Source organism: Strix aluco, chromosome 18, assembly GCF_031877795.1.
Source record: "Strix aluco isolate bStrAlu1 chromosome 18, bStrAlu1.hap1, whole genome shotgun sequence".
NCBI classification, from domain to species: Eukaryota; Metazoa; Chordata; class Aves; order Strigiformes; family Strigidae; genus Strix; species Strix aluco.
In genome coordinates this window covers 6,269,584-6,296,675 of record NC_133948.1, presented here as the reverse complement: position 1 = coordinate 6,296,675, position 27,092 = coordinate 6,269,584, and the positions used below count along the sequence as shown (strand labels likewise).

The 27,092-nt window shown below is 39.2% G+C and overlaps 2 protein-coding genes across 7 annotated transcripts in view; one reads left to right on the top strand and one right to left on the bottom strand.

Moving 5' to 3' along the window:
• RIMBP2 (RIMS binding protein 2) overlaps positions 1 to 3,643 on the top strand; it is a 115,463-nt gene extending 111,820 nt beyond the window's left edge. For 4 of the 5 annotated variants that reach the window (XM_074844248.1, XM_074844247.1, XM_074844245.1 and 1 more), the window contains one exon: positions 2,054 to 3,643. In XM_074844248.1, the coding sequence (XP_074700349.1) occupies positions 2,054 to 2,242 (189 nt within the window). In that variant the 3' untranslated portion in view covers positions 2,243 to 3,643. Of the gene's footprint in view, positions 1 to 239 lie in introns of all 5 variants that reach the window. The other variant, XM_074844246.1, reaches the window with a different exon arrangement.
• A 650-nt stretch (positions 3,644 to 4,293) lies between these two features.
• On the bottom strand, positions 4,294 to 24,378 carry PIWIL1 (piwi like RNA-mediated gene silencing 1). 2 transcript variants are annotated; one of them, XM_074844098.1, is made up of 20 exons: positions 24,298 to 24,378; positions 22,270 to 22,426; positions 21,437 to 21,562; positions 19,687 to 19,901; positions 18,459 to 18,580; positions 17,722 to 17,802; positions 16,650 to 16,847; positions 16,177 to 16,288; positions 13,884 to 14,004; positions 13,153 to 13,270; positions 12,887 to 13,001; positions 11,602 to 11,789; positions 10,935 to 11,007; positions 10,396 to 10,596; positions 9,992 to 10,095; positions 9,447 to 9,517; positions 8,756 to 8,909; positions 7,729 to 7,854; positions 6,484 to 6,631; positions 4,294 to 5,730 (listed from the first exon to the last, which is right to left on the bottom strand). In XM_074844098.1, exons 1-20 carry the CDS (start codon positions 24,376 to 24,378, stop codon positions 5,614 to 5,616), a joined length of 2,628 nt encoding a protein of 875 aa, XP_074700199.1. In that variant the 3' UTR covers positions 4,294 to 5,613. The 2 variants fall into 2 exon arrangements, with proteins under 2 accessions (XP_074700199.1, XP_074700200.1); XM_074844099.1 differs by having other exon boundaries at positions 21,437 to 21,577; positions 22,300 to 22,426.
• Positions 24,379 to 27,092: the final 2,714 nt, after the last annotated feature.

Below are 27,092 nucleotides of genomic sequence, written 5' to 3'. Positions count from 1 at the left end.
GTGGACGAAAGGCTGGTACAAGCGCTCCCTTAAATACAAGTTGTAAATGCAGCTGATTTTAATCCTTATGACTTCCTATTCCAACTGGCATGAGTTAACTGCCCAGAGACTTCCCTTTTATGAAAGACTAATCATGTTTAGAGTATCTCATTTTTGGTTTTGTTTCATCACTGCAATACTTTTATATATTATATATTTTATATATATTTTTATTTCTTTGCTCATCTGCTTGGAAACAGAAGAAGAGTGTTCATTTCACACCTTAATAAGGCAATGTAGCCTTCACGTAAGTGAGCAACTGAAGATACCAATAGAGATTTCAATTAAAGCTACCTGGCTATCTAATGCAAGTCTTGAAACTTAATTGTGGGGAAAAAAAAAAAAAAAGAAATATGTCTCCAAAATCCTTGGCCACAAGAATAGGCTGTATGTTCTTACTGTATCTAGTCAAGTCAATTTAGTTTTTTTAGGAGACAAATCCTTTAAAAAGGAATCCTTAGAAAGACATCAATTAGACCTCACTTTATGAAGGTCAACGTTTGGAACATATTTCTTCATGAGCTAAATGTTTATGTTTACGTAGAAAGGAGAGTTGGATGTCTAACTACCCTACAAACAAAAGCTGCATATTGCATTGTTAGCCAACCTGGGACATAAAAATTCCAAGCTCCTGTATCAAGAGAAAAGCACAACACCCCCAACCCTTAAAGAACATACAAACGAAACGTAAGCTGATACGTACTGTAGTTTACAAGGGTATAGTTGGTTTTGAAACTCATTACACTCAAATACAGCTACTTAAATTGTCTGCCTTAAAATGTGTTTTCCACAATCGATTATACCCCAGTTTGCCTAAGACCAACTATTCAACAATTCTGAAAAAATCCCTTCATATGGTACAATTTACTCAGATTTTCCTAGAAAGTGCACATTTGAAATACTAGCAACTGTTTGGTTTACCAATGCAATAAAAGTCTCAGTATGAGCCATGCAGCTCACCGAATGAATGCATTAGACTAAATATATGGTATCTTCAGGTGTACGTTGGGGTGCTTTACCAAGTTGGTTTTTTTATTTTTTTCATTAGAATTAGACCTTGATTTAAAATCAAAGTAGGCTTGAAGCCCCTTTGCTTAACTCACTGTTGCACAAGCCAGTAAATCGCTAATGTTTTAACTTGAACTACAAGTAACAGGGGTCCCTAAGGCATGGATTCTACTACAAAAATATCATCTTAATTGATAGGAGCACATTTTGTCAGCCAGGCACTGTAGTTAGGATAGGCTGAGTAGAAGTAGTTTTAGCATTTTCATTCAAGTGCTTTTGACGATTGAAAAAAAATAGCTGTTTAAAATATTTAGGAATGCTGTCATCTAACTATCGTACAAGTATTCACCTTCATTCAGCAACCTCATAGCTGCAGCATACACATCAAGCAGTCAGGGTCTTTAAGCTTTCTTTGATTGCAATTAAGGTTCATTTTAGCTTTTTCTTTTTCCTTTTTTTTTTTTTTTTAAGCCAGTGTGCCATCTTCTCAAATATGTACGTAAAGTTTGCTAGCCAATTTTAAATAAAAGGCATTTAAAGAACATTAAAAAAATAAGTGATCATGTAGCATTTTAAGTAATTTCTTCTGAAAACAGTTTGAGTTCTATAGATTGCTAATCTGTAATTAAGACATTTATTTTTCTTAAATCTATAGCTACAAGTATCTCTCTTCATTTTCGTACTATCAGAGTACTGAAATGCAAAACCAAAACCAGTTTTGTGGCTTTTGTGGCCAGAACTATGGCAAAACAAGTGTATCCAACTCTTTCTTTAAAAAAGTATAACCAAAACAGGGCCCTACTGGAGCATTTCCTGTTGTCTATACTTTTTCCTCAAAATTTATGTATTTTCCGTAAGCCCATACAGTATTTTAAGCCACAAGAAAGAAAGGAATCAGCCCTTTTGTTTAAGTGGGTAATGGGACAAGTGATGTTACCAACTTTCTTGATGATAATAGCTTTTAAGCTTTCAAACATTCAATAAATTATAACAATGTACCTAATAGGTTCCTCCTGAGAATACAGGTACATCACGGAGAGCACCATCCCCCACAGTTCATCTCCATTCTGGGTCACCTCCGTCACCTATGGGGTCTGGTAGTCCCGGGAGAGGCAGGGATATGTCCTCGAAAAAGAAAAAGGGGCTGCTTTCCAAAGGCAAGAAACTGCTGAAAAAGCTTGGTGCAGTGAAATGATTCATGTACTCCTGGACAACTTGTAAAGCTTCCAGTCTGTGTATTTTTTTTTTTTTTTTAAACGTCAAAACTAGGGCTTTCATGACTATGCAGTACAACTTTACCAAACCTTTACATTTTTAACTCTGACATCAATAGAATCATGTGAATTGCTTAATCAAAACAGCAAGAAAAAAGGAAGTGGATTATTTGTTACATTTTTTTCTTAAAAAAAAATAATTGTGGGATTAAGACCAGAAGAACATGGTTTTATTTGAAGTCAACTCAACACCTGCCAACTCCACTGGATAAATCTCAGCCTTTAGTCTCCTCTAACCATGAGTGGGGGGAAGAAAACTCTATTCCTTGATTCCTGGTTCAGAGAGATCACCCCACTGTATCTAACCTTTATCATACATAAAAATGGTCTTGAAACTCCTAGTTTATCAGCCTTGATGTTTTGCCTTATTAATGCACAATGATTTGTACTGTCTAATAAATATACAGCGTATACTTTGTATGTACTGTGTATTCAACTGTCTTCATCTTCCCTAAAACATGGTAATTTAAGATCAAGTACTATGTTATTGACTCCATTCAATGTCTGATGTAACTCCTGGAAGTTTGAAAGTGCTGTGCAAAATGCTTTCTTTTTGGTTTTTGCTTCTTTTGTTTGTTTTTTTTTTTTTTTCCAACCCAAACCCCTTGTATCGATTTCTTTTGTCAACATTTTCACTAAACTGAAATCAGATACAGTGCAAGTTATTCAGAGACTCACCCAGTTTCAACCATACAACCTCCAGTTTTGGAGTTCCTGGTTCACTGTTCTGAATTACCAGGAAAAAAAAAACCCAAGCAAAACAACACAAATACTCCACAATAAAAAAAAAACCCTTTACTCTCCAACCTCTTTTCCTGTGGAGGTACAGTCCTAAAAGGCATTTTCATATTGCTGATGTCAGATTCAAGATAAAGTGCATGTCTAAAGTAAGAAGTGAAAAACTGCGTTAGACACAAGCTGTAGCCAATAAAAAGGCTGCAACAGTTGATAATCAAATATTAATTGCAATATTGGCATATCAAGAAAAACAATCGTACACATTGATGGCAGTCATTGGCTGTTACTATTTTGTAATTCTTGTCCATTTGTAAATTGTTTTTACTGTTTATACATACTTTTCAGACTGCCTTTCTTTTTGTAATTTATGGAAGGTTTATAAATGAATGATCAAAGCTTCCCCATTGTGTCTTCAGATACTAATGTAAATTACTGTAAGATACCGTGTGCTAGATTATAACACTTAATTAAAGAAAATAACCGGCCTAAATTTGTGGTAAAGTACCGTGTGGGTGTGTGCATGTGTACAACTGTTGTGTATTATATTTTATATAAATAAATCATTTGATATTTTGTAGAGTGCAGTATGTTTCATGACCCTACTGTATCAGCTGCTCGAGGGCTGTGCTAGCCTTGCCCCTTTCGGGAGGCTGAGACAGCAGCGGTGAGGGCCCTGCCCCAGGAGCCACCGACCCTGCCCCAGGCAGCGAGGGAGCAAGAGCTGTGTGTGGACACTGCGCCCCAGCGAGGCCACGTCCTGCCCTTCCGCAGCCCTCGGGAAGCAGCAGCACTAAGCTCCTTTTCTGTTGCCCTCAAGTGACACAAGCCAGAACAGAATGAATGCCCATGACAGGTATAAATACATCATACGTAACTAGGAGGAAATACAAAGTATGAAGTAGTGAACATGTATGACATCAGAAAGGCCAAAATCCCCTATGCCTCTTTTCATAGCAAATTCCATGTGGAAGGAAGAGGTTGGTACAGTTCTCTCTGCCTAGGAAAGACAAAAACCTGAACAGACTACAAGTTCTCAAGCTCCCTCATTTCTCAACTGTCGACAGCTGCTGAAGTTTACTGTAGAATAAAGGCTGATCTAAACGCAAGACTCCAGGAACTTCCCAGAGGTAAAAAACAGCTAGAAAGTTACTCCAGCTGATGTCACATAGTATGCCCAAAGCCCACTCTTGAAGCACATAAGCAAATAGCTCTAACACAATCCAACAAGCAAGGATTACAGCAACAACTTTATTTAAATCTCACAAAGGAACAAGGTTCACAAGTTAGTTAAAAAAACACTAATCTAAATTCTTCCATATGCACTAGTTTGACTCTGCACCTGGTTATGCAAAAATGTGAAATCAACTTGTATCAACACAACTCCCCTTTGCTTTACAAATTAAGCTACTCCTGCTGAATAGTTACTAATGAAAATCTTGGAAGAACAATACAAACCAAGGAACTGCACAGCCAAAAAACCCATGAATAGTAAACTATCTACTTTTTTGCATATCAGTGCACTGATATTCTTTGATGGAAATTACTTTTCTCATTTAACAAGCATGCAGTTAAACAATGGCAACCAAGAAATTTAGTTTATTCCAGTTATGAATTGGCAGTTGTCTAAAACAACGATTTACACTGGGTAGTAAACAGGAAGTAACAAGACCAAGAAAAAGCATGTTGATAGGAAATTCCATCTACGTCACACAACCCCTGTAACAGCATTCAAACTGAGTCAAAGCCATCGCTTTTTGTGGAGAGAATACTGTAGCCCCAGATAATAAAGGTGTTCTGATAGCTGTGGTAAGATACAGAAATAATTTTACCTCTGACACTCATTCCTGAAACGCTGGCAGACACAAGACTTCCTCCTTAGCTATGGGAGTTTGAAAAAGTCCCACTTCGCTTCCCTCTACTTCTAGGGAGACACAAGCAAGTGCAAGACAGTTTCTGGTTGGTCTGCAAATCCCTTACAAGGGCAAGTATTAAAAACCCTTCCATAGGTTTTTGCAGCACTATACCATCTTAAAACAAAGTCTTGATAACCAAGAACATCTGGTAACCTCTTTTTAAGATATGGAATAGTTTAGGAGACAAAATTTTATCCTTATTTTAACAGCCAAGAGAAGCAAGCAAGCAACAATTGAATTTTGAAAATTAAAAGTGAAATGTGCTAGGTGGAGCAGTTTGAATTTTGGTCTGCATAACTATGTATCTTGTATGCTAAAAATAATTCCGTGTAAGACTTCCCCAAAATAAAAAGAACAACTGATAATCTTTTGTGAAGAATCCCAGAAACACTTTAGTAAATAAGTGTTAAAAAAAAAATTAAAATTGGTTTTTATAGCAAGCAGAGACCTATTCAAAATACAGACCTGCTATCTCAAGCTTTTAGCTGCTACAATGAAAATCAAGTTCCACAACTGCACATACTCATTATCCCATGCACATCTCAAAAATAAACAAGCAAAACAAACCAAAACAAAACCCCACACAATTCTACGTTCCCTAGAAAGGAACTACACTATTCTTCTTAGCTGGTAACTCAACTTCAAAGATAGTAAAGTCTGTCTGAAAGCACCAGGTTTGGTTCCCTGTGAATACTCTGGCCGACAAGGAAAGCCAGCTTATGAGCATATTGGCAAGGAGCAGGTACTCTGATAACACCCTGCAGAAGGAAGGAAGGAAAAAAAAAAGGGAATTATTTCCAAGTCATCTAAATAAGCATGCATTTACTGTAACAGAGTGTCCTGGAATTCAGAAGTCTGGATACATGTAAAATTTGTATTCCCTGTAGTTTATGCCATTTGTGAAAACATTACGTACACTGAATACATGAAAAAAACCTGCTTTGTACAAGAACAGATGCAAAAAACTGCCCAACCCCATTTCCCTCCTCACTCCAAAACCACCTCTCACGCAGGTTTACATTCGATGCTGGATCTCATTGGTAAGGCAGGACATGGGTAAGAAACGTGAAATATTTATAATTACTAAACTGACAAATCTAAAGCACACCTCAGGCAATGACTGTGTGCTGATCTTGGTATGCAACAGAAGAAGCCGCAAGGGAAATGGAGGAACACGGTTCATCTCCACACAAAGTAATTATTTCTGCAGGTAAGAAATAATCATTTCAGTTTTGCTTTTGACATAGAATTTGGGAACAGTACTCAAAATGACAAGTACTTTCTGGTGAGAATAAAGATGACTTTAATCTTGAGACTTCAGAGAAATCACATAATTATAAAATGTCTAGTTCTCAAACCACCACTCTAGGTCACGAGGCATTCTTGCAGGCTTTTTGGATCTGCATGGGTGTTTTAAGGATTATTTTTTCTACCTTTGTGTGGGTTGTTACTACACAGAGATGCACAATCTTAGAAGAAAAATATTGTAATTTCCCAGAGGAAATACTTACCGACCAGTTATAGTACATGTGGCAAAGTTTGTAGGTTAAACGTTGCACATGATCGGGTTTCAGTTTGCTAGTGTCATAAATTACATTATAATGAGTGGGTGCAACACAACCAGTTCTCACTGCCTGACTCACAATATAGAAATCATACCTGTAATAGAAAAAAAAAACCACCCAGAAGTCCAATACAGGAAGGGCTGCTTTTCGTCTTATTTATCTCCTTCAAGTCACTTTGTGCATATTGAGTAAACCCCAAAAGCATGCCTATGCTTTGGCCACAAAGTAATCTGTTTCCCCTGTTTCTGAAAGGCCAGGAGTCTGGAAGAATGTAACTAATCTTATACAAAGCAGGTCTTAAGACCATGAAGATCTTAACGCTCCATCATATAGTTTTCCTCTCGATAACCACCCTGCACATGCACATGGCTTACTCTCCTCATTTCCTCTAGCACCCTGAGCCACATCTGGATGTCTGTCACTTAGCACAACACTTGGAACACCTGCAGCGAGTTGGTAAAATACAAAACAAGAAAGGCAAAACGACTTATCAGAACTGTGTGCTGCCACAGACGACTGCACCGCTCCCTGTGTGCTCCAGCGTCCCCTGACCAAAGCCAAACCTGTCATCGTGTACCGAGTAAGCTTTGCATTTCCCACGTACCCGACCTGAGCGTCATGCAGCGTGACACGCAAAAACGTTCAGTACCAACAGCAAGTGACGTCGGTGAGATCTGTGTATGTGTTACCTACACACAGAACTGTACAGTTCTGAGTCTTCTTCTAGTGACTTCCCAACCACCAAAGAATACTTCCAACACTTGCTCATAAAATGCACCCTTACGAAGTAAAAAAATTTATGCTCAGTGTCGGAACTACAGCCAGAATTTAATTTCAGTTAAGGACAGCTGGGCAATCCTATCAGTAGGTACTACATTCGGTACTAAACCTTTAAAAATCAAAAAAAAAGAAACATCAAAAAGTGAAACGCACACACACTTACTTAAAGCATAGGTAATACTGTGATGTATACATATACTGCACACTGGAAACCATGACATACTGCATCATGAACTCAGAAAATTTAACCTTGTCCATTTCTTTCATCTACACGTTCCCTATGATTTCATTTCAAAGGGACAGAAGTGTGAAAAGTATTATTCTACTCAATCCCACAATCTATCTATCAGATATATTTCCTTCATTATCAGGTTGTCAGCAAACAGAAGTGTTTCTTCCATAACAACTTACCACTCTGGTCTGGTAACCTCCACATCAACAACAGTACCAGGGGGTGGGTTTCTAAGTGTTCCTCCATACTGTGCAAAGAATCTGGTACTCACTCGTTTCTTCACAACTATCACAGTAAGTCTTGGACTAAAATAAATGAAAATAAAAAAACAAAACTATTCTGAAAAACTACACTGAGAGTATTTCAAGGAGCAGATTCTCTAGAATTTCAGATTAAAAGCAATTTTAAAGTTCTCCAGGGCTTTAATTTCACATGCAAATCTTCACTAATTCATTGATTTAGATTAAATAGGACGTTGTTCATCAATGTAGATTTTTAGTTTCAGGTGCAACTTTGATACTATTTCTCACCAATCCAGCTTGTATTTAACTTTATAGGGAGACATAAAATAGACCAAAAAGGGATCTTCTAAATACAGATCTGATTTCTACTACCTCTCTACCTCAGCTTTTCATATAGAAAACGCCATGTTTTAACTGTATTTTTGGTAAAGAGCAAGTCATTAACAGAAGGTAAACAGAAGAACAACTTGTTCTGTGCTCCGCTCGTCCGCAGTGTCAGGAAACATTTTAATTTTTTCAGAGCAGATTAGGAAACCCAAGTCACTGCAGTTGGTAAGTTTTAAAGCAGAATGCTGAAAACTCTGCAGAACATGAGTGACTGGACAACAGGTAATCCTTTCAGAATTGGAAAGAAAGAGGTCCCACTGGACACATGTGAGAGTAATCAGGCTATGATCAACCAGCTGGAAAAAAGTATTAATTACCATATGCATCAAGAATGCCTAAAGAGTTTATGTGTATACGTGTGTATTGAATAACTGTGTGATATGCATACTAAAAACTTTTCCTACTATATTACAGGTTAGGTTTCATGTAAACAATTATCAGAAAAGCAGTTATTTAAGCTCAAGTAAAAATAAATAAGGATGAAAAGACAACACAATCTTCATCTGTAACCAGGTTTTTGTATCCCAGTACTTATCTTGCAGTATAAAAAAAAGGGGGTTGGTGGAAACAGACTTACTTGTAGTCTTTCCCAACACTCTTCAAGCAATCCAGAAATTGAGGCACTTCATAATTAACCAACGTATTTAGTTGTCCATCTCCTACACCATCACGATACACAATAATACGAGAGGGCAAATACTTATTCCACTTGAACCACTCTCTTAGAGCAGCTTAAAAAAATTAAAAAAAAAAAAAAGAGTAAAAGCTGTTAGCTATAATGACAATACATTCCAGCACAAAAATGGGGTTTTGTTACTGGAAAAACAGCAGTATGTTTTGAAACCTAAGGTCCTCAATCTTTCAGTAACCTGAAACTGGTGTGCATCATGATACACAAACGTTACCTGCCAAAAGAATTCTGGTTTACCTGTGGACCGACACAAAAAGAAAGAACCTAAGGAGATTATCTACTCCGTTGGCCTCTCTCACAGCAATGAGCTGGCACCCTTTAAATTCATCTCTTTTAAAGCATTTTTTGAAGTGCATTGATAAGGAGTACTTAATTAAGAAATATAGGAATTGATGAAAGAACGTACACAAAATGCTATTAATTTTCAGCAATATTTACAACTGTATTTTTAATCTATTTTTATCCAACTGCAGGTTGGTAACGCCTCCCCTCAAGGCAGCTTGGGAGGTGTGTTTTGAGGAAGCTAAATTGTCGTTCCTTAGACCGGACTCAACAAGAGCAGAAAGCCTTCCCTTACTTTGCAAGCAGGCTTTGAGCCCGTCCACAAGTTCTTGCCCACGACCTTGAACAGCGCAGCGGGAGAACCACCTGTGGAGGTCAAAATAAATGATGACCTTCAAAGCATTTCCCAGGCTTACTTCAACAAAGTTGTTTTTAAAACAGCTATGACCACTTAGTCCTTATGGCTATTGTGGGTCAAGGCAGTCAAACAAGAGTTAATGTACTATGAGAGTATTTCCCTCACAAAGCCTGTGGTAGACAAATGCCTTAGCACCTCGTGCAGCTCCTCTCAATCAGAAACCTCTCACAGAAGTCAACTCCAAAGGCAGAAGAGCCTGTCACCGTTATGCCCTCTATTCAACCCAGCCCTTGCCCCACCATTTGCCCCCTCTCCCAAGCACTGTGGAAGAAGGACAAGGCTATTCCTTAAGGGATGCAGTGGAAAAACTAATTCACAATATATAGTTCTTATTAACACTTTCATGATGGTCTACCACATTCAAACTACTTTTCAGTTAAGGGAAAGATAAAGATTTGTTTGTTTTGGCATTCCTACCTTACCTTGTCATCGTTTGATTCAGGCTAGAGACAAATCCTGCAATTGACTGCTTTCCAGATAAAGTGTCATGGTAACAATCAATTCCCACAATCATTACCTGTTTCAGCTTAAAAGGAATCAATACAGAACGTGTATTAGTAGGTGAAGACATGCCAAAGCACCTATCACCTCCACGCTATAGCATAACAACACCATAATATAAGCTGTATGGTGTAAGTAAACTATAGGCACTGAATTCTTGAATTAAATGTCCCCTTATGTCATATTTAACCTCATGCCTCTTCTCACACACACAAAACAAACTACACAAAAAATACTCAATTTTCTTTTTTTGGGGAAAAAGGCTTGCTTTTTAATAAAAGCTCAATAAAGAAAACAGTTATCATTTAAAAGAAAAATTACTTACTGGGATCTCAACACTCCAAAGTTCTCCACCCATTTTACAGTTCATTTGTAGGGCAATTTTTGTTACTACAGCCAGAGCAGTCTGAGGCTTGCTTAAAGTGCGAGCAATCACACACTGACTTGGAACGGGACAATCTGTACATAAGTATTTCTTGATAGCATCATATTTATCCTTTCGGGAACTAGACAAAATACAAACTACCTTTAAAGGAAAAAAAAATGCTTTTAAGAGCTACATTATCAGATTTACATAACAGTTGTAGTTCTTTAGGAAAAGTTTCTTATGCTCAAGAGAAATATTCAAGTGTTCACAATGAAAGAAATACCTGGAAAGTTTCAGTGTCTATACTTCAGAGCCAAATATAAAGGCTCTTTTCCAGAAGGATACCCACAGTTAGTCTGGGGTTTGAACAGGACTATGAGTAGGCATGCAGAAGATACTCAGAAGCCAAGAGTTTTATTTCTGAGGATGATTCCCACTAGTTTTAACACATCAATTAGAGATTAACATGATTTGAAGTTATGGATTCAAATACATACTATGTTTGTGTCAGGAGTAACACTTTGCTGTAAACCTCTTAAATAAGCTTCTGTTCTATCATCTACTTCAATCCTGAAATGGAAGAGAAAACATGCTTACAAAAAACAGCACAGCTATTAAAACTTCAGCAAAAACATAAATGCTCATTATGCATCAGTAGTGTATGAAGTGTCACATTTATAGCTATTAATAGACATACAATATTCACACATTTTGAAGATTAAGAGGAATCGTCCCCACCTTAAGCTTCCAAGAACAATGAAATTCAGAGTTAAAAGCAAGCACAGGTACTCAAAGGAAGATATTTGCAATGAGAACAAATCAGAACACATCCAAAGTCAGCAATATATATTCCTTCTTGTATTAAAAATAGCTCCACTTGAGAAGGTTTTGCTCAATGACTACATGTCTAATACTGGTTGGTTTTGGCATGCTTTAACCCCCAGTGAAAGCTCTCCCAAACAAAAGCGTAAGTAAGAAAGTCAGGCACTAAGGAAAACTGAACAATTTGCATACTAAAAGCAACTTTGTTTTATTAAACATGTCACAGAAGTCAGCAGTGTGACATACTGTACTATCTCCTCATTTAACAGCCTAAGACATGCTAACAGATATACCTTAGTATGTGTAAAATGATTTTTCCATCAGCTTTCTAAAGACACTTACATGGTTGCCTTGTTCATTCTGATCCCCATAGATGGTGTGACTTTAAACAGATTTTGAACTAATATATTAGCAATATCATAGTTGCGCCGTGTGTATATCAATAACCAGTTGTCCAGAGGCTTTGCAGAGATTAAGGGAGTTCCCCTAGTTTCTTTTGACCAATCAGCAATCTGAGGATTGTAGTCAAACTGCAAATAAGAGATGGTAGAGAAAGAAAATCAGCACCTTACAAGCAAGCTATACCACACTTACTTCCTGATACGCTGCCAGAACAGACTGTATCACTTCTGCCCAGAACAAATGACTTGATTTTTATTTGTTCTTTTACTGTTATTGTCACTAATCTAAAACAAGCTTTATCTACCCTTTCAAGAAATCCTACACTCTTCCAATGTTTTATTCATAATTATACAAAGATACTTAAGATTTTTTAGACCAGGTAAGTTGTTACTATTTGCTGCACAGATTTTGCACTACAAAGACATAGTTGTTTATGTATTGACTTATTTTTCTCCCATTTTTCTTTTTAGTAAGGTAACTGCTTGAGAAGAAGAAAAGTACTATTATGAAGATATCAGATCTTTTCAATAACAGGAATAAAAAAAGTCTTACCAAACACACAGGTATAGAATGGTTTGGGTTTGGGTTGGAAGGGATCTTAAAGATCATCTAGTTCCAAGTGTCCTGCCACGGGCAGGGACACCTTCCACTAGACCAGGTTGCTCAAAGCCCCATCAAGATCTACAGATCAAGATACTATAAAATGCCCTTTTCCATCGAGCATCCATTCAAATCAAACAAAAGATATCTACTACAGAGCAAATATATAATGTTTTATGGCAATCTGTGACTTAATTTAAATTGGGTTATTCATACTGAAGAGTCACCACACCTTTGAGTGAAGATACTGTATGTGTTCTATCTTCTGAACTGAAATAATCAGTGGCTTTTCATTTGAAAGCCTTAGTATTGTCATCAATGGAAAATAATCAGAAACATCTCTAGTCTCCTAGTTTGTGTACGTGAAATGACTTTGTTTAGACAAATGGACTGTTTTGCAAGGAAGACACTACTGTAATACAAGCCAGAAAAATCTTCAGGAGTTTCTAATCAACTTGCAAACAATTTAAGAAGTTTGTGAGTCTCCTGTTTGGACAAAAGACTTACACATAACATTTTTCACTCATAATCTTTCATTTATAAACCAACAAGTAATGTTTGCCTTCCTTAAGAACTTGCTTCATCAGTGAGAGATCCGGAAGATTTCAGAAGTTGTTTTATTTACCACATTTCCTGATTGAAGAATCCTTTCTCCTTGAACAACTCTTCCTGTGAGGGATAGTAAGTTAGAATCAAAGCTTAAACCCCAGTCTCGGAGTTCCTTCTGAACACTGTCATCTCTGTTTAAAAACAAGATTTAAATTAAAAAATTTGTTCTTGATGAGACTTTTCTTTTTTAAAACCAGTAAGACTTCCAAAGTTTTATTCCAAGAAGTTTGTCATGAAAAATGAGTATGGTAAAGAAGTACAGAAGATATTAAGGTAGCATACTTCTGGATGTAGTCACTAAGTCTTCCAATTTCACGTTGCCTCTGCTCAGGTGGCAGTCGTGTATGAATAGCCAAGTCTTTCATCATATTAAAATCATTACGCATCTTCTCAGTTAATCCTGTTAACAGCAAAATCTTTTTCTGAGTAAAAGTTGAAGACTAAGGACTAAAAAAAGTAAACTTGCAAGTCATGCAGATTAACTATGCACGTACTGCAGACACATAAAGTGGTGTAAGTAGTAATCAAGGTTGCTCCCTGTACACACATTCGCATCTGCATTGAAAAAAAATTATAGACTTTTGCACTTGAGAGGAAGCCACACAAGACATGCAGCTCTTTATTTACATTTCCAAAGCAAAACAAAACAGTCCTGAGGTGGACAGGTACTGCTGGTGCGAAGTGAGTATCTCAGAGGAAAATACGTATTTATGTATCTTACCAAATTATCAATTTCTAGCAAATTTCTCTTTTTCAATGGAAGTTCTACCGCCAAAAAACTCTACAAGTTACCAGTGGGCCAATGTTGAACACTGTACATAAAGACTATGCAACATCAACCCCCGCCCCGCCTTCCATTTAAATATCTAATATCTACAAAAATTGTTCCTAAACTCACATTTATACAAACAAAACATTTCTACCTAATTTGGCAAGAGGCTGCTGTCAAAATACCAGTTTCAGTAGGCACTGTGGCTTGACAAATGCTTCGATATGAAAAAATGCTACAGTACCTGTTAGGAAGCACAGCTCTGGAATTAGAACCACAGGTCCTGGCACCATGCCTCCTCTCTTCCTCTTAGACTGACTGATCAAGACAGGCTGGTTCAAGTCAGTAATTTCTTGATTATATTGCTGTATTAGAAATATATATATATAGTATGTTAGTTTATTCGTAACACTCAAGTTTTCTTAATAATAATGCTCACTTTAGAAAATGATTAGTTGTCCTAAAATAAACAAAACCAAAATAAAGCAATCAGCAGTTTTTTCAATTAGCAAATCTAACTTGAGAGGAACTGGCTTTGTCAGAAAAGGCCAAACAGGGACGCACTATTCTACTGGTGCCATCAAATTATTGACTTGCAAGAGACAACAGAAACAGTGCTACTGCCTTGCTTGAGGCAGTGTCACCCAGAGTCTCTAACTCAAGATCAGGACGCTCATTCCAGTTCAGTAATGGACAAGGTTCCTGCCCTATAGAGCAATTTATTCCAAGACATCACAAGAAACAAACAAGATTCCAAGTGAAGTATCTGAAATTCAGCTCTCCCGCAACCTTTCCTTGCATCTGGCAACAGTTGGGTCTGTCTAGCAGTCACTAATTTAGTTTAGAAAAAGACAAAAAAAACCCCACAAAAAGGCAACACAAGCTGACAGTCAAACATACTTCATAGTTTCACTTTTTCTTAAAGAGAACACCACCTCAGAAACCATCCAACAGATCGCATTTAGAAACAAAAAAGTGAGATCACAGCAAAGGCAAGGTGGCAGAGAAAATTTATCATTTATAAACTCCATCCTGAACTAGAATGGATAATATAAATTTTGCTTGTAGTTTATTAAGCCCCATCCTGTTTTACAGCTGAAACGGATATGCAGGAACATTTCACAAGAGTGGCAGGCCTCAATGGTAGAGAAGGTTAAGCTATGAAAGACCTATACAAACTTTGTTTCAAAGAACCAAAAGTATCAAGAGTGATTTCTCTTAAGATGACTGTTCATATATTCTATCTCCAGTAAATAATCAAATTTGCTGAGGGTACACTCTGCCCCATCATCCAGATCATTAATGAAGACATTAAATAGTATTGGCCCCTGGGGTACACTGCAAGTTACAGGCCTCCAACTACACATGGTGCCCCCCGTCACCACCCGCTGGGCCTGGCCACTCCGCCAGCTCCCAATCCGCTTCACTGTCTGCTCATCCAGCCCACACTTCGCCAGCTCCTCTACGAGGATCTGACGGGAGACCGTGTCAAAAACCTTACTGAAGCCAGGTAGAACATATCCTCTGCTCTCCCCTCATCTACCAAGCCAGTCACTTCATCACAGAAGTTTATCAAGTTGGTCAGGCATGACTTTCTTGTCATTCATGTGCCTGGAAATGGTCTCCAGGATTAGCTGCTCCATCACCTTCCCAGGGATCAGTGTAAGGCTGACTGGCCTGTAGTTCCCTCTGTCATCCTCCCCGAACTTCTTCAAGAGAGGAGTGACATTTGATTTCCTCCAGTCCTCTGGCACTTGTCCCTATCGCCACCATCATTCAAAGATTATTGACAGTGGCCTCACAATGACACGAGCCCGTTGCCTCAATTACTTTAGGTGCAACCCATCAGGGCCCATGGACTTAGCCATGTCTAATTTGCTTAAGTATTCCCTGACCCAATTCTCTTCCACCAACGGTATGTCTTCCCCGCTTCAGACTTTTCCCTGGTCTCTAGGGCCCGGGAATCCCGAATGGTGGTCCTGCTACTAAAGACTGAGGTGAGGGCAGCATTCAGTATCTCCTCTTTTTCCACATCCTGGGTCACCAGGGGCCCTGCCTCATTCACAGCAGTGAGGTCACATTTTCCCTAGTTTTCCTTTTGTCACTTATGTACTTATGGAAGCCCTTCCTGTTGCCTTTAACATTCCTGGCCAGATTCAATTCCAGCTGGGCTCTGACTTTCCTAACCTCATTCCTGCGTGCTGGGACAATGTCTCTGTATTCCTCCCAGATTACCTGTCCCTGCTTCCACCTTCTGTATGCTTCCTTTCTGAGTTTTCCCAGGAGCTCCTTGTTCATCCATGCAGACCTCCTGGCATTTCTGCCTGACCAACTACTAACTGGAGTGGACTACTCATGCTGAATCATGATGTGCAGGTTACCTCCTGCTCTCAAGATTACATAGTATCCATTAAAAATAAAGTTCTATTAAAGAAAATTATGAATCACAAATCCATGCATCATAAGGAAACCTCTAGCAATGCCCTGAAGTTTCAAGTTAAAGCATACTGCACACACTGACAGTCAAGTTTCCATACCCTTTTGTAGTAGTCCACGTAGCTGATCTCAGAACCATCTGCTTTTCTAAAGGTACACTGTGGATTGGCATCCCAGTCTATGTCATCAACTCTGTATGTTTTGTTATTGTACCTAAACAAACAATTTGATCATTTTTTTTTTACATTTTCACTCAGAAAAGAAACAGAACTACTGGACAAAAAGTTAACAGAGATACACATGTAAGTTGAAACGTCTGCTCCCATCAGCAGCAGTAACTTTCAAGTTTTCAATTCTAACAGGCTATCAATGCTACTAAAAGCTAAACTGTAATAAACAGAACTAATCCAGAATGTACTTCCTGCTTTCGTAAGTGCTTTCAGTTTGATTAGTTTGCTAGCTCGACAATCATATAACGTTCATGCTTTCTAATGCTTCATTGTATACTTCAGGACATGGATCATCCAAAAAAATAAATAGATTCCTAAGACGACAAGAGTCCGAAGAGACTTACTTTGTAAGAACAATTAAACCTATCAGTTCTTTAGCACAGGTATCTCTAAATCTTTCCTCTCCAACCTGGTAATACAGACTGTACATAAAATCCAACACTGTTTCACTGCGAAGAACCTTATGGCTCACATCTGTACATAACATAATGCTTTCCTCATACTGGAGGATAGAACTTGTGAAGCCTGGCCAAACCATCAACCTGTCAAAAGAGAACACACAGAATCTTAATGTGCTTTAAAACATCTTTGTTCTCACTCCTTGAGTTATTTCTGTGCATTCCCAGACACTATAAAGCAGTCAAGACACAAAGAAACCATTATCCAAATATAAACAAGCTCCTGAAAACTAACAAAACAAAAAATATTTTACATGCAGGTATCTTTAGTCAACTTAAGATAATGATGTAGCAATACAACTGAAGTGGAAGAAAAGATGCCTCAAAACCTAAGAAATCCTTTTCATGCTATTAAGTCTTAAATATCTTACATACAAAGTGTATGGGTTTTCAAGACACTTTTAAAAGACCAACAGTTTCTCTAGTAGAACACTATCCAGTTTCTTCCACCAGCCAGGTTCTGTAGGTTAGGTTAATGGCAAGGACTACACCACAGCCACATGACGGGGCCCCCGTCCAACCCAAGCCCACCAAGTTGTACAACAGGCCTAGGGCTGGCCAGAAGCACCAGTCACAGGATCCTGGCAGGGAACAGGGACAAGATGTGACAGCTAGCAATAGCACAGACAGGAATTTACATGGCAGATTAAATGGCCCTCAGAATGAAGGCTGAAAACTCCTGAGCTTTAGAATTAAAGTATTCAGAGATCTCAGCCTTACAGGCATTTAAGCAAAGTTTGTGACATTGGAGTAAAATGTAACAGCAGAATACACACTGGTAACAAGTCATGAGATCTTACATGTAGAAGAAACTAAGTTATGAGAATGAGGTCTCATGCTTCCCAGGAATATCAAGTTTTAAGTCCATGGTTTTATTAAAGATAAACCAGCAGAGTGGTATCAAAATATTTCTTTCTCCCTGCACCCCTCCTAAACCCAAGTACCCTTTTTGCCAAACCTGTGATTAGGGATGCTGATTGGGTCACTGGGGTTGTAATAATTACGTCCAATCTGCTGCAAATTCAACATCTTCAAAAGCCTAGAAGTTGAAATATGGATGTCATTTACCATTATTATTCAGTTTATCAAAATGTGCATGGTCCCATCCCTCTGCACAACCTCATTTTTTGTTCATCTGACTAGATAAAACTCCCATGTGAACTTTTCATTAAACTCAATTTAGAAAGGCCATGGACACTTATTAATGACAACTAATCAGTTAAGAATAAGTTAGCATACAACCCAACCCTTCACCGACCAGCTGAAGGTAGCAGTCTAAACAAGCTACATTTCAGATGAACCAGGTAGTCCAGGTATCAAGGTTAAATGGAAAGCCTACAGCAAAAAAAGTAATTTGCCAGTTCAAGGTCCTGCACCACTTTAAGAGGCAAACTCACAGACACAAAAGGAGAGCAGCGATAGGACTAACTGCCCACAACAGTTAGCATTCCAGTGTGAATCTGCTTGGCAGGCAAAAGCTATAAATTAATTTCACACTAACACGTGCCACAAACATGCATATAACTGCACATTAAAGTGTTGCCAGATGTGGCTGGCCACACAGTAATGGTAGCTACAAAGACTTAAAAATTTACATTTGTAATTTACATTTGTAGTCCATTCTTTACAAAGGCAAAACTTAAGTCAGATATTTTTAGAATGACTTCTTATAAAGGCATAACTTGGACAGCAAACCTTCTAAAAATGATGTTGTAAAATTGCAGACATGTAGGTGAAGTAGGCGGCAACTCATTAGTCAGTGTGATTGTTATCTTCACATCCTCTCCATTTCGAGTCCTGCTAGTCACTTCAGTAACCTGAGAAAGTGAAGTTAGATTAATAAAACTAGAGGCAAACAGGGCACATCTGGACTTTGCTCCATTAATATCAAACTGGACTTGTACAGTAAGATTCTAAGTAATAATTCAAGACTTAGCTGAAACAGAAAATTGATTTCCTACCCAGACTGTAAACTACAACCTAAAATGCTTCATTCATTTGGGTGAAGACGACTAACGGAGTAGAATGGAGGCTATCCCCAAAGCAGCTGAATTGAAAATGAAGACACGGAGATCACTTAGCAATTACCATCACAGGGAAAAAGACTCAACTTGAGGAAATAAACTTAATATAATGCCAATTTATATATATTTAATTGCTGATTCAGGTACTGGGAGGCAAAAAGACAAACATTAACACACATAGTGAAAACATCTTTCCCCTCTTCTTTTTCCAAACTCAGTGCCACCCCAGACCCTGCTGCCCCTCTCTGTTAACACTCAGCCCTGGTTACACTCAGTCCCTTCACCGAGGCAACGAGCAGCACATGGGGCAGAGGTGGAGGAGGTGGGGGTTTCCATCAGGACATGGCCTTTTCCCTCTGCTGCTCCTTTCTTAGATTTTTCTTCTGCTCTGGCATTTTTTTCCCCTTTTTAAATATAGAGGTGCTATCAACTTTGCTGATGGGCTCAGCTTTGGTCTGTGGTGGGTCTGCTGTGAAGCTAGCTGGAAAAGGCTGTGTACAGCACAGGGCAGCCCCCAGCCTCTCCCCAGAGGGGTCACTTCACACTCCCCAGCTACCAAAACCTTCCCACATACACCCAATACATCCACCCTTTCAATTATGTTGGATGTTAAAATACAGAAGTTATGAAAAGATATAAGTAGAAAGAAAACTAAACGAAAAATACTGTTTGTACTATCTGTGCAGATTATTCTAGCCTGAAGAACCTAAGCATTAAAACCAGAAATTTATTACCAAATTTCTCTATACAAGCAAACTAGCTTGTACTAATATATTCAATCCAACTAATTGTTGCTCGTGGGACATCAATTCTCCAACTTCACCCAGACCAGTAAGAAACAAGAAGCAGTATAAAATGCAAGTCAAAATAAAAAGTAAAGTCGCATTCTCGTATCGCACCTTATTCCCTAATTTTTTTGGCAAGAATAATATCGATCCATCAAATGCATGTGTCTTTCCAATTAGCTCTTCATGCTGAAAGAGCAAAGCTGATCGAAGACGGCGTGCTTCCATCTCGGGACTATAGCCAACATGGTACTGATATAAAGCCCACTGGGGTCGAGACGTCAAACGAAAGTAATTTGCAGTTAATTTTATCATACTACCTGAAGAACCTAAAATGAGAGGCAAAATTCTTAGTAGTTACAAAACTTTACCAGTTTATACTAATTCAACAGCTTTGAGAAATTTTATAAAACTAAGGCATTCAAAGATTAGAGGTCAGCTGTGTTCTGCAACTGTTCTAGCTTAGTAAGCTGTAGGAAATGCTCATACAGGCATAGTATTATCACAGACATTCATCCACTTATTAGAGCTTTTTACAATTCCTTCAGCTGTCAGGAAAACTCTCACATCAAATGAAGTAAGCATTTAGTAGTAATGAAGTAACCATCTCCCAAAGGATCAGTTTCACGTACCAGAGATTAATTTCCACCAACACATAAACTTCCTTTGTGGACAAATTAATCTTCTTTTACATGAATCATAAACATAGAACAAAAACTAATAGACTATCAGTCACTAGAGATATCCACATTCCCATTTGTATGTGACATGTTAACATTTCTTTTGGTATTTCAAGATTTTTCAAACAAGGAAACAAACAAAAAACCTACAACAGTAAAGCTAGTTCCAGATCACTTATTCATCTAAAGTATTTCTTCTCATTTTTTCACGTCTCCTTTCAATTTCTTTTAGACTTAAAAGACAAGTCTAATATAAAAAAATATATTGCAGACAACTATGGATCATCCATTTTAATCTGGTTTTCTTTATCCATTTTTTCCTATCTGAAATACCCTAGATGAAAGCAAAAAAACTTTACCACATACAAAGCACGTGTATTACACCAGAAAACTGTATAAAGCTATAAAGAGAACAAAAGGCCAGTAATACAGCTGCCTGCAAAGTACAGCAATCAATGACCTTGCACCAGCATAGCTCTAGACAGAAAATCTAGGTGAGAATAACTATACTGCGCCCGGCCTGAAGTGACCTGAGCAGAACTAAGCCCTACCACTCCTGGGCCCATGGCATGCTCCAGTTATCATTCAATTAAGCAAAAGTGGACTACAGTCGCTGTCATACTGATGTGGTATGTCACAGAGTCACTTGCAATACAAAACTATTATCAGCACAGAACCTGCCCTGTTGAACATTAAAAGGGATTGCATTCTAGCAGGAAGGCAGGACCATCATGACAGCCTGCTTTTACTTCTTTTCATATGCATGACTTCATCTCAAGGAAAGAAGCATATCACCTTTCATTTAAAGTAAAAAATTTCTTCAGAAAAGATCTCAAATTCCACATTTAATAGGAGAGCTTTACAAATTCGGTTAGGTCAATGCGTTACAAACCATGGCTTCTAGAAGCAAACCTAGAGAGTCCTGAAGAGTCCAGCTTGAAGAACCGGACATCAGGAACATACAAGGATCATCACTTATGTCTAAAGAGTTGCAATTTAAAATGCTACACAACTTCTGTCTGAAGCACTCTGCCATCAGGGACTGAGAGCAACTTGTACCTTTTTCTAGTACACAATGAAGATTTTTTCATTTGGCTCTCTAGAGAATAACTAAAAACAGACACAAAGCAAAACTGTTCCTCATTTCAACTTGCTTATATATCTGTAGTCTAATCTGAACATACCAGTTTTTGATTCTTGAACATGTTCAATGGCTTGCCGAGTATTTACCCCAAGGTCATAGAAATCTCTGCGACGTCCACCTCTATCTGCTAAAGACAATTCCTGAAATCCTGCAGAAATCTGTAATCCTATTGTTTTGAAATCTGAGGAAGAATTACAATCCAGTTTTATATACAAATAATTAAATTCAATTACATTTTGAAAGTCGGGTATATGTAAAATTAAGAGAAATCATGAAATGTTAAGTTTCAGCTTTTGCTATGTAGTAAATTAATCTTAAAACAGCATTCAGGTAACACTTATTAACTTTCTGAGATTTATAGACAGTTAACTAGTAAGCAAATAGAACAGCTTGCTACCCAGATGAAAAAAATATGTAAAGCCTCCAAATTAATCTCTTCTGTAAATACAGGGAGGACAGATCTTTCACTTCAGCTCCAGCTGGCACTGATATGTTTAAATACGCTGGGATGTGAAATAGTTAAGAAAGTTTAATTTACTTACTAAGAGTCATGAAAATTAATTAAATATCAAAATGAAATTTACTATTAGTATTCATGCAGTTAATTGTGCCAAATGCTTTCTAATTTTTTTAAACTATTTTGACAGAGGAGATGAAGTAGAGCACATTAAGGTAGTTTTCAAAATTCCTGGTTCAGTTATACTGCACCTTAGAATGACAATACTATCATCACAAGGTATGTACAGTGAACTTTTCCAAATCTTAGTCATAAATCTCATTCTGAAAAAAAAAAATTAGAACTACAGTCTAAAGAATGTCTTAACTGCATTCTCTTCAAAACACTTGTTCTTGTGGGCAATGGACTTTTGCAACCTTTCTGACCTGGCCTTCTCCCATTCTGACCTTGTGGAACACTCTGGGGGCCCCTCTGTCGCCCACGGCCACCAGGTTCTTCCGATGCTGATGGAGGAACATGTGGCTGCTGAGGCTGCTGACGGCCGGGTGGCTGACTTGGCAAAGTCTGCTGAACCTGCAATAGTTGGGAACAGCTTTTTCTACTGCAACTGAAGAAACAGCATACTGCCAGGAGTACAGCAAAACAAACTCACCAACCAGGTACAGAATACTCAAATACCCAACTTAACAGTTACAAAAGCTCCTTAAAGGGTCAGAGCAGAGCTCCATGTCGAGCCAGAAACTGAAGGAAGAGATTATACTAGGACAGGGTTCACTGTAGGGGTGTGGGGAAGGAGGTTTTCAACAGTCCTATTCTTCATAGAACCACAAGATAATTCAGGTGGGAAGAAACCTCAGGAGGTCTCTAGCCCAACCTCCCGCTCAAAGCAAGGTCAGTCACAGGGTTCAGTCAGGTTGGCTCAGATTTATCCCACCTCCAAGGTCGTGGATTGCACAACCTCAGTGGGCAACCTGTTCCAGTGCTTGACTGTCCTCGTCATGGAAATATTTTTCTTTATGTCCAGTCAAAACAACTCTTGCTGCAACTTGTGCCCACTGTGTCTCATCCGCCCACCATACACCAGTACAAAGAGCCAAGCTCCATCTTCTTGATACCCTCCTTGGAGGCTGCAGTCTCTACTTTGGGAAGGACTTCCCAAAGACTGACCAACCTATCCTCTTTCCTACCTATGCAGCAAGAAAGATCACAGGGCTGTCAGGACATTAGTAAAGGCAGGCCCCTGACCTCCTTAAATCTCACTAACACCCAGTCATGAGAACTTGGTGTGTTATGATAGCTCTGTATCAGTCCAGTGTAAAAGTCAAATGGTTCACTTCTACAATACATGGCTAGTCGTTCCCATCTTTCCTGCAATCAGCACTGATTATGTTCTCACTTAAGTGGAGACAGAGTGCATGCCTAAGTCCTCATTTTCCAAACATTTAATATAAATCCTCTTATAGATTTCACAACCTCTTTTCAACATGTCTTTGGAAACCCTTCTAGAACTAACCCTGTTGGAGGGAGATACACACAGTCTACATGGTAGAACAGTGGCAGCCTATATAGAAAAAAAGTCAAAACACTCTTCTCCACTCAGACCACATCAATACTCATGTAAAATTCCTAAGCCTTATCATTTCCTTTAGTTTCCTCTTCACCCACAGCAGGACATACGTATCACCTCCTGACTTCTGCTAACAACTCTAGTCAAGTCAAAGAGACCAAGTTTGAAGTAATCAGGACTCTCAGGTTTATAAACTCTGGTGCAGGTTCAAGAGGTGCACCAGTGCTACTGCAAGATGCATTTCACTATTTGAGAAACAGAACTGTAATCTACCTTCTTTCAGGATTCAAACTTGTCTGACACTGGCAAGAAATAGACTAGGAATACTCCTCCAGTCTAATCACATTCTCAAATGAAAGATGATTATTAATAAAACTGACAAATTTGAGGAATTGCTTTAAAAAATCTCCAGGTATGTGGCAATGGCTGCAAATACAGAATTATCAGCCATTTTCAATCTATAGTTTGACCAGGGCACATATGTACAAAACAAGTCCTGAACACCAGTTCAAATGCAGACAGGAAGTCCTTGATATTAAAAATAAAACCAAAAGAAACAGTTCAGAACACCTGCCAGATCCAGATTCTGCCCAAATATGCACCAATAGCAACAGCAGCCTAGTAAGTTCTGCTTCTCGGGGTATCACAGTGGACAAAGCAGGCTATGAAAGTACTTACCTATTTCCACTAGCTCTACTATGACACCTGTATTACAATAGAGTACTTGTTTTTCAGCACACAAACATTTCCTTAATAATGAGTTAATATAACTACACATCTGACATAATATATATATACACGTATCATCTAATAAGAACTAGTTGAGCTATGACATTTCAAAGCCCAGCTGTGCTCATTAATAAAAGAACCAACTTACAGAAGCAGCTCCTACAGAAGGAATAGCAGTCTCCTGTCCTGGAGGTCTTCCTCTTGCTCTGGCTCTAGCTCTTCCCGTCATTTTCTAAGACAAACCACCTACAACATTAATGTTCAATCTTCTTCCTCCCCCACCCTTATTCCAATAAATATTATGAGCAGCACTATTGCATTTGCCCTCGTTCAATTTCAACTGTTTCAGTAAAATATACCCTTTTCTGCAAAATTCTTTGCTCTTGGATCTCCACACTAACACAGAGCCACAACAGGCACTGTGGGAAGTTACAGCTTCTTACAGTCAAACTTGACCCGACTGGCACAGCCCACCACAAATTCTGAAGCTGTTGAGAAAGTCAACTAGATTGGAGTGCATGGCAGGATCTGTGACCCCAGCCAAGCCTAATGCAGGGCCTACTGGTATCACTTTCAAGTTACACTTGAGGCTCAATTCAGTCTGTTAGGTTATCCTAGGAGTAGCACACGCTTCACCCAAAGCACACGCCAACCCTTTCTGCCTGGTCAACTCCTCGATAACACAGACCGGCCCCAGAGTCCGTTCTCCCCACCCCTTCCTTTCTACGTGGGCTTGGCCCTAACTTCTCCGCCAGCCTCAAGCAGTTTACACAGCCAAAATCCGCGCCCCGTCCCCCCCTCTGCCGCCACAGCCCTACCCAGCCCTCAGCGTTACCTCTGCTCCCACACCAGAGATACACAGCTGGCCGCCCCCTTCACGACGCCACACGACTTTGTTCCCGCTAAGGTCAACAGCCACTCACCCAGCCGACAGTGCCCGCAGGTCGGTCTCCCAGGCCCAAGGGCAGCGGCGCCGCTCGCCTCACAGACACAGAGGCCGCCGCTCCCCCTCCCCTCACGCCGGGCCGCTCGCCCCGCGCGCAGGCGCACATCGCCGGGGCGGCACGCGCTGCCGGTGCAAGGCGGGAACGCACCCTCTGCCCCCATTGGCTCTGCGGCCCGAGCGGAGTCCCAGCGCCTTTCCCGCCCTGCGGCGGCGGCCGGCGGTGCTTCCCGCTCGCGTCACCTGCTGATAGTGACGCGCTGCTCTCCACACGGTGAGGTTCGGGGGGGACCCCCGTCCCCCCCAGCCCCCCCGTCCCCCTCCGGCAGCCTGTGCTCGGCGCCCCTGGCAGAAACGGGCCCCTCGGGCACCGCCGCCTCCGTCAGCCCTTCGCGCACTGGTGTCGCCCCAGTTGGCACAACCGGGCCTCTGAACCCTGTTTGTCACCTTCGTGAGAGGAGAGCTTTCCCGCTAAAAATTATTTCCTCCTCATCCCACTTCTTGCTTGAAAAATAAATTTTAAGTTAACCAGAAGGTGGAGCAATAAAACAAGGAATGAAACTTGTTTCGGTGAAGGACTGCATTTCTCAGCAATTAGGATGCTGCTTAAACTTCTTGCTCTTTTCCAGAGACGTACAGAATACAGATAGAGACTGTTGGCAATGGAAGCGCTGTGCATAGCATGGGGACTGTGGGCAGACATGGCTTGCCAGTCCAATTAAACATCAACAGTTCAAAACCCATGAGCAACCATCCTTCCATTGAGATATGTTCTTCAGCAGACTAGCAATCAAAGAGATGAAAAAACCCTTTTTTTTTTTTCTAAGTACCAAGGCTGACTTAATTGCTATGATTGTTACAGAGAATCACAACTTATATTTCAGATACCTCACAACAGAACTATCACATCTTACAATTTGAAAGTAAGCAGCCTTAAGTGGGAATTAACTGTAGTAAGCTTTTCACCCTTCTGTGGAAAGACGGGATGTCTAGACAGCACCAAGGCTCAAGAGCACATTTCTGTTGTTTTTAAGCGTGCCTTTGCTTAAAGATTAGATGGCTGTGATGCATCTGGAGACACCGACTTCAAGGGACAAGAGATAACATTATCTAATTAAAAACTTACCTTTATAAAAGACCAGTCTGACCTCATGAGGTTATTTACAATTTTTCAGGTACTTCCAGTGAAGGTTCCTTTCAAAGGAAAATTATTTTCTGTTTTCCAGGTAGAAATGGGTAACACTGTTAACATTAATACTTAAATAATACAAATACTTCTTTTTGTTTGATTTAGATTGTCAGTTTGTCCCTAAAGTCAGTTTTGTTGTGCTTATTGATGTCAGCATAGCAACCCATATAGGAAGCCAGATTCTCTTTTACAAGTTAAAAAGAAGAGCTTTCAAACCATGTGGATATTGCTGAAGATACTTTTAGCATCTGATTTTTATTCACATATAAATCTGGATAAATATTTAACAAAGTCAGTACATACACTTAGATGGGGCATGTTCAGTGCTTTTAAGAGCAGTGATTACTGCTTGCCATGGGCTCTGCACCCACAGTGGCAACTTCTACTGCTCTGTAGCCTACAGAACTCTCCAGTGGGTCAGAGGGTTAAAGCCGCAGAAACACAATATGCAGATTTTCTTGGATCAGCAGTATTTAAAGATAAACAGAATATAAAGATGTTGTCAAAGTCATTTACGTTATGTAAATCATGAGAAAGCAGAATGTGTGTGTTGGAAATAGTTATGTTTGTTTATTCATTTAAAATATCTGCTGTACTTAATGTTTATTTTTTTTTATGCCAAATTCCTTACATTTCACTGCAGAACTTAATTATCTTTAGATGGGAGTTGTTAAAAGTACTTAATCAGGCTGGTTACCTACAGCAATTCCTTATAAAGTGAAAATAAACATCAACAATAAGCACCCTCATTTTTATATGTGGGTTGTCAGACAGTTAATTAGTACTTAATGAAAGATTTGGTTTTCACAGT

Excerpts from the sequence above, each read along its gene's own strand:
- PIWIL1 (XM_074844098.1), bottom strand. The coding sequence starts at position 24,378 with ATGACGGGAAGAGCTAGAGCCAGAGCAAGAGGAAGACCTCCAGGACAG. Across the intron at positions 13,002-13,152 it reads CTTAGTGACTACATCCAGAA|AGATGACAGTGTTCAGAAGG; the intron begins GTATGCTACCTT and ends GTTTTTAAACAG. Across the intron at positions 8,910-9,446 it reads GCTCAAAGCCTGCTTGCAAA|CTGCTCTAAGAGAGTGGTTC; the intron begins GTAAGGGAAGGC and ends AATTTTTTTAAG.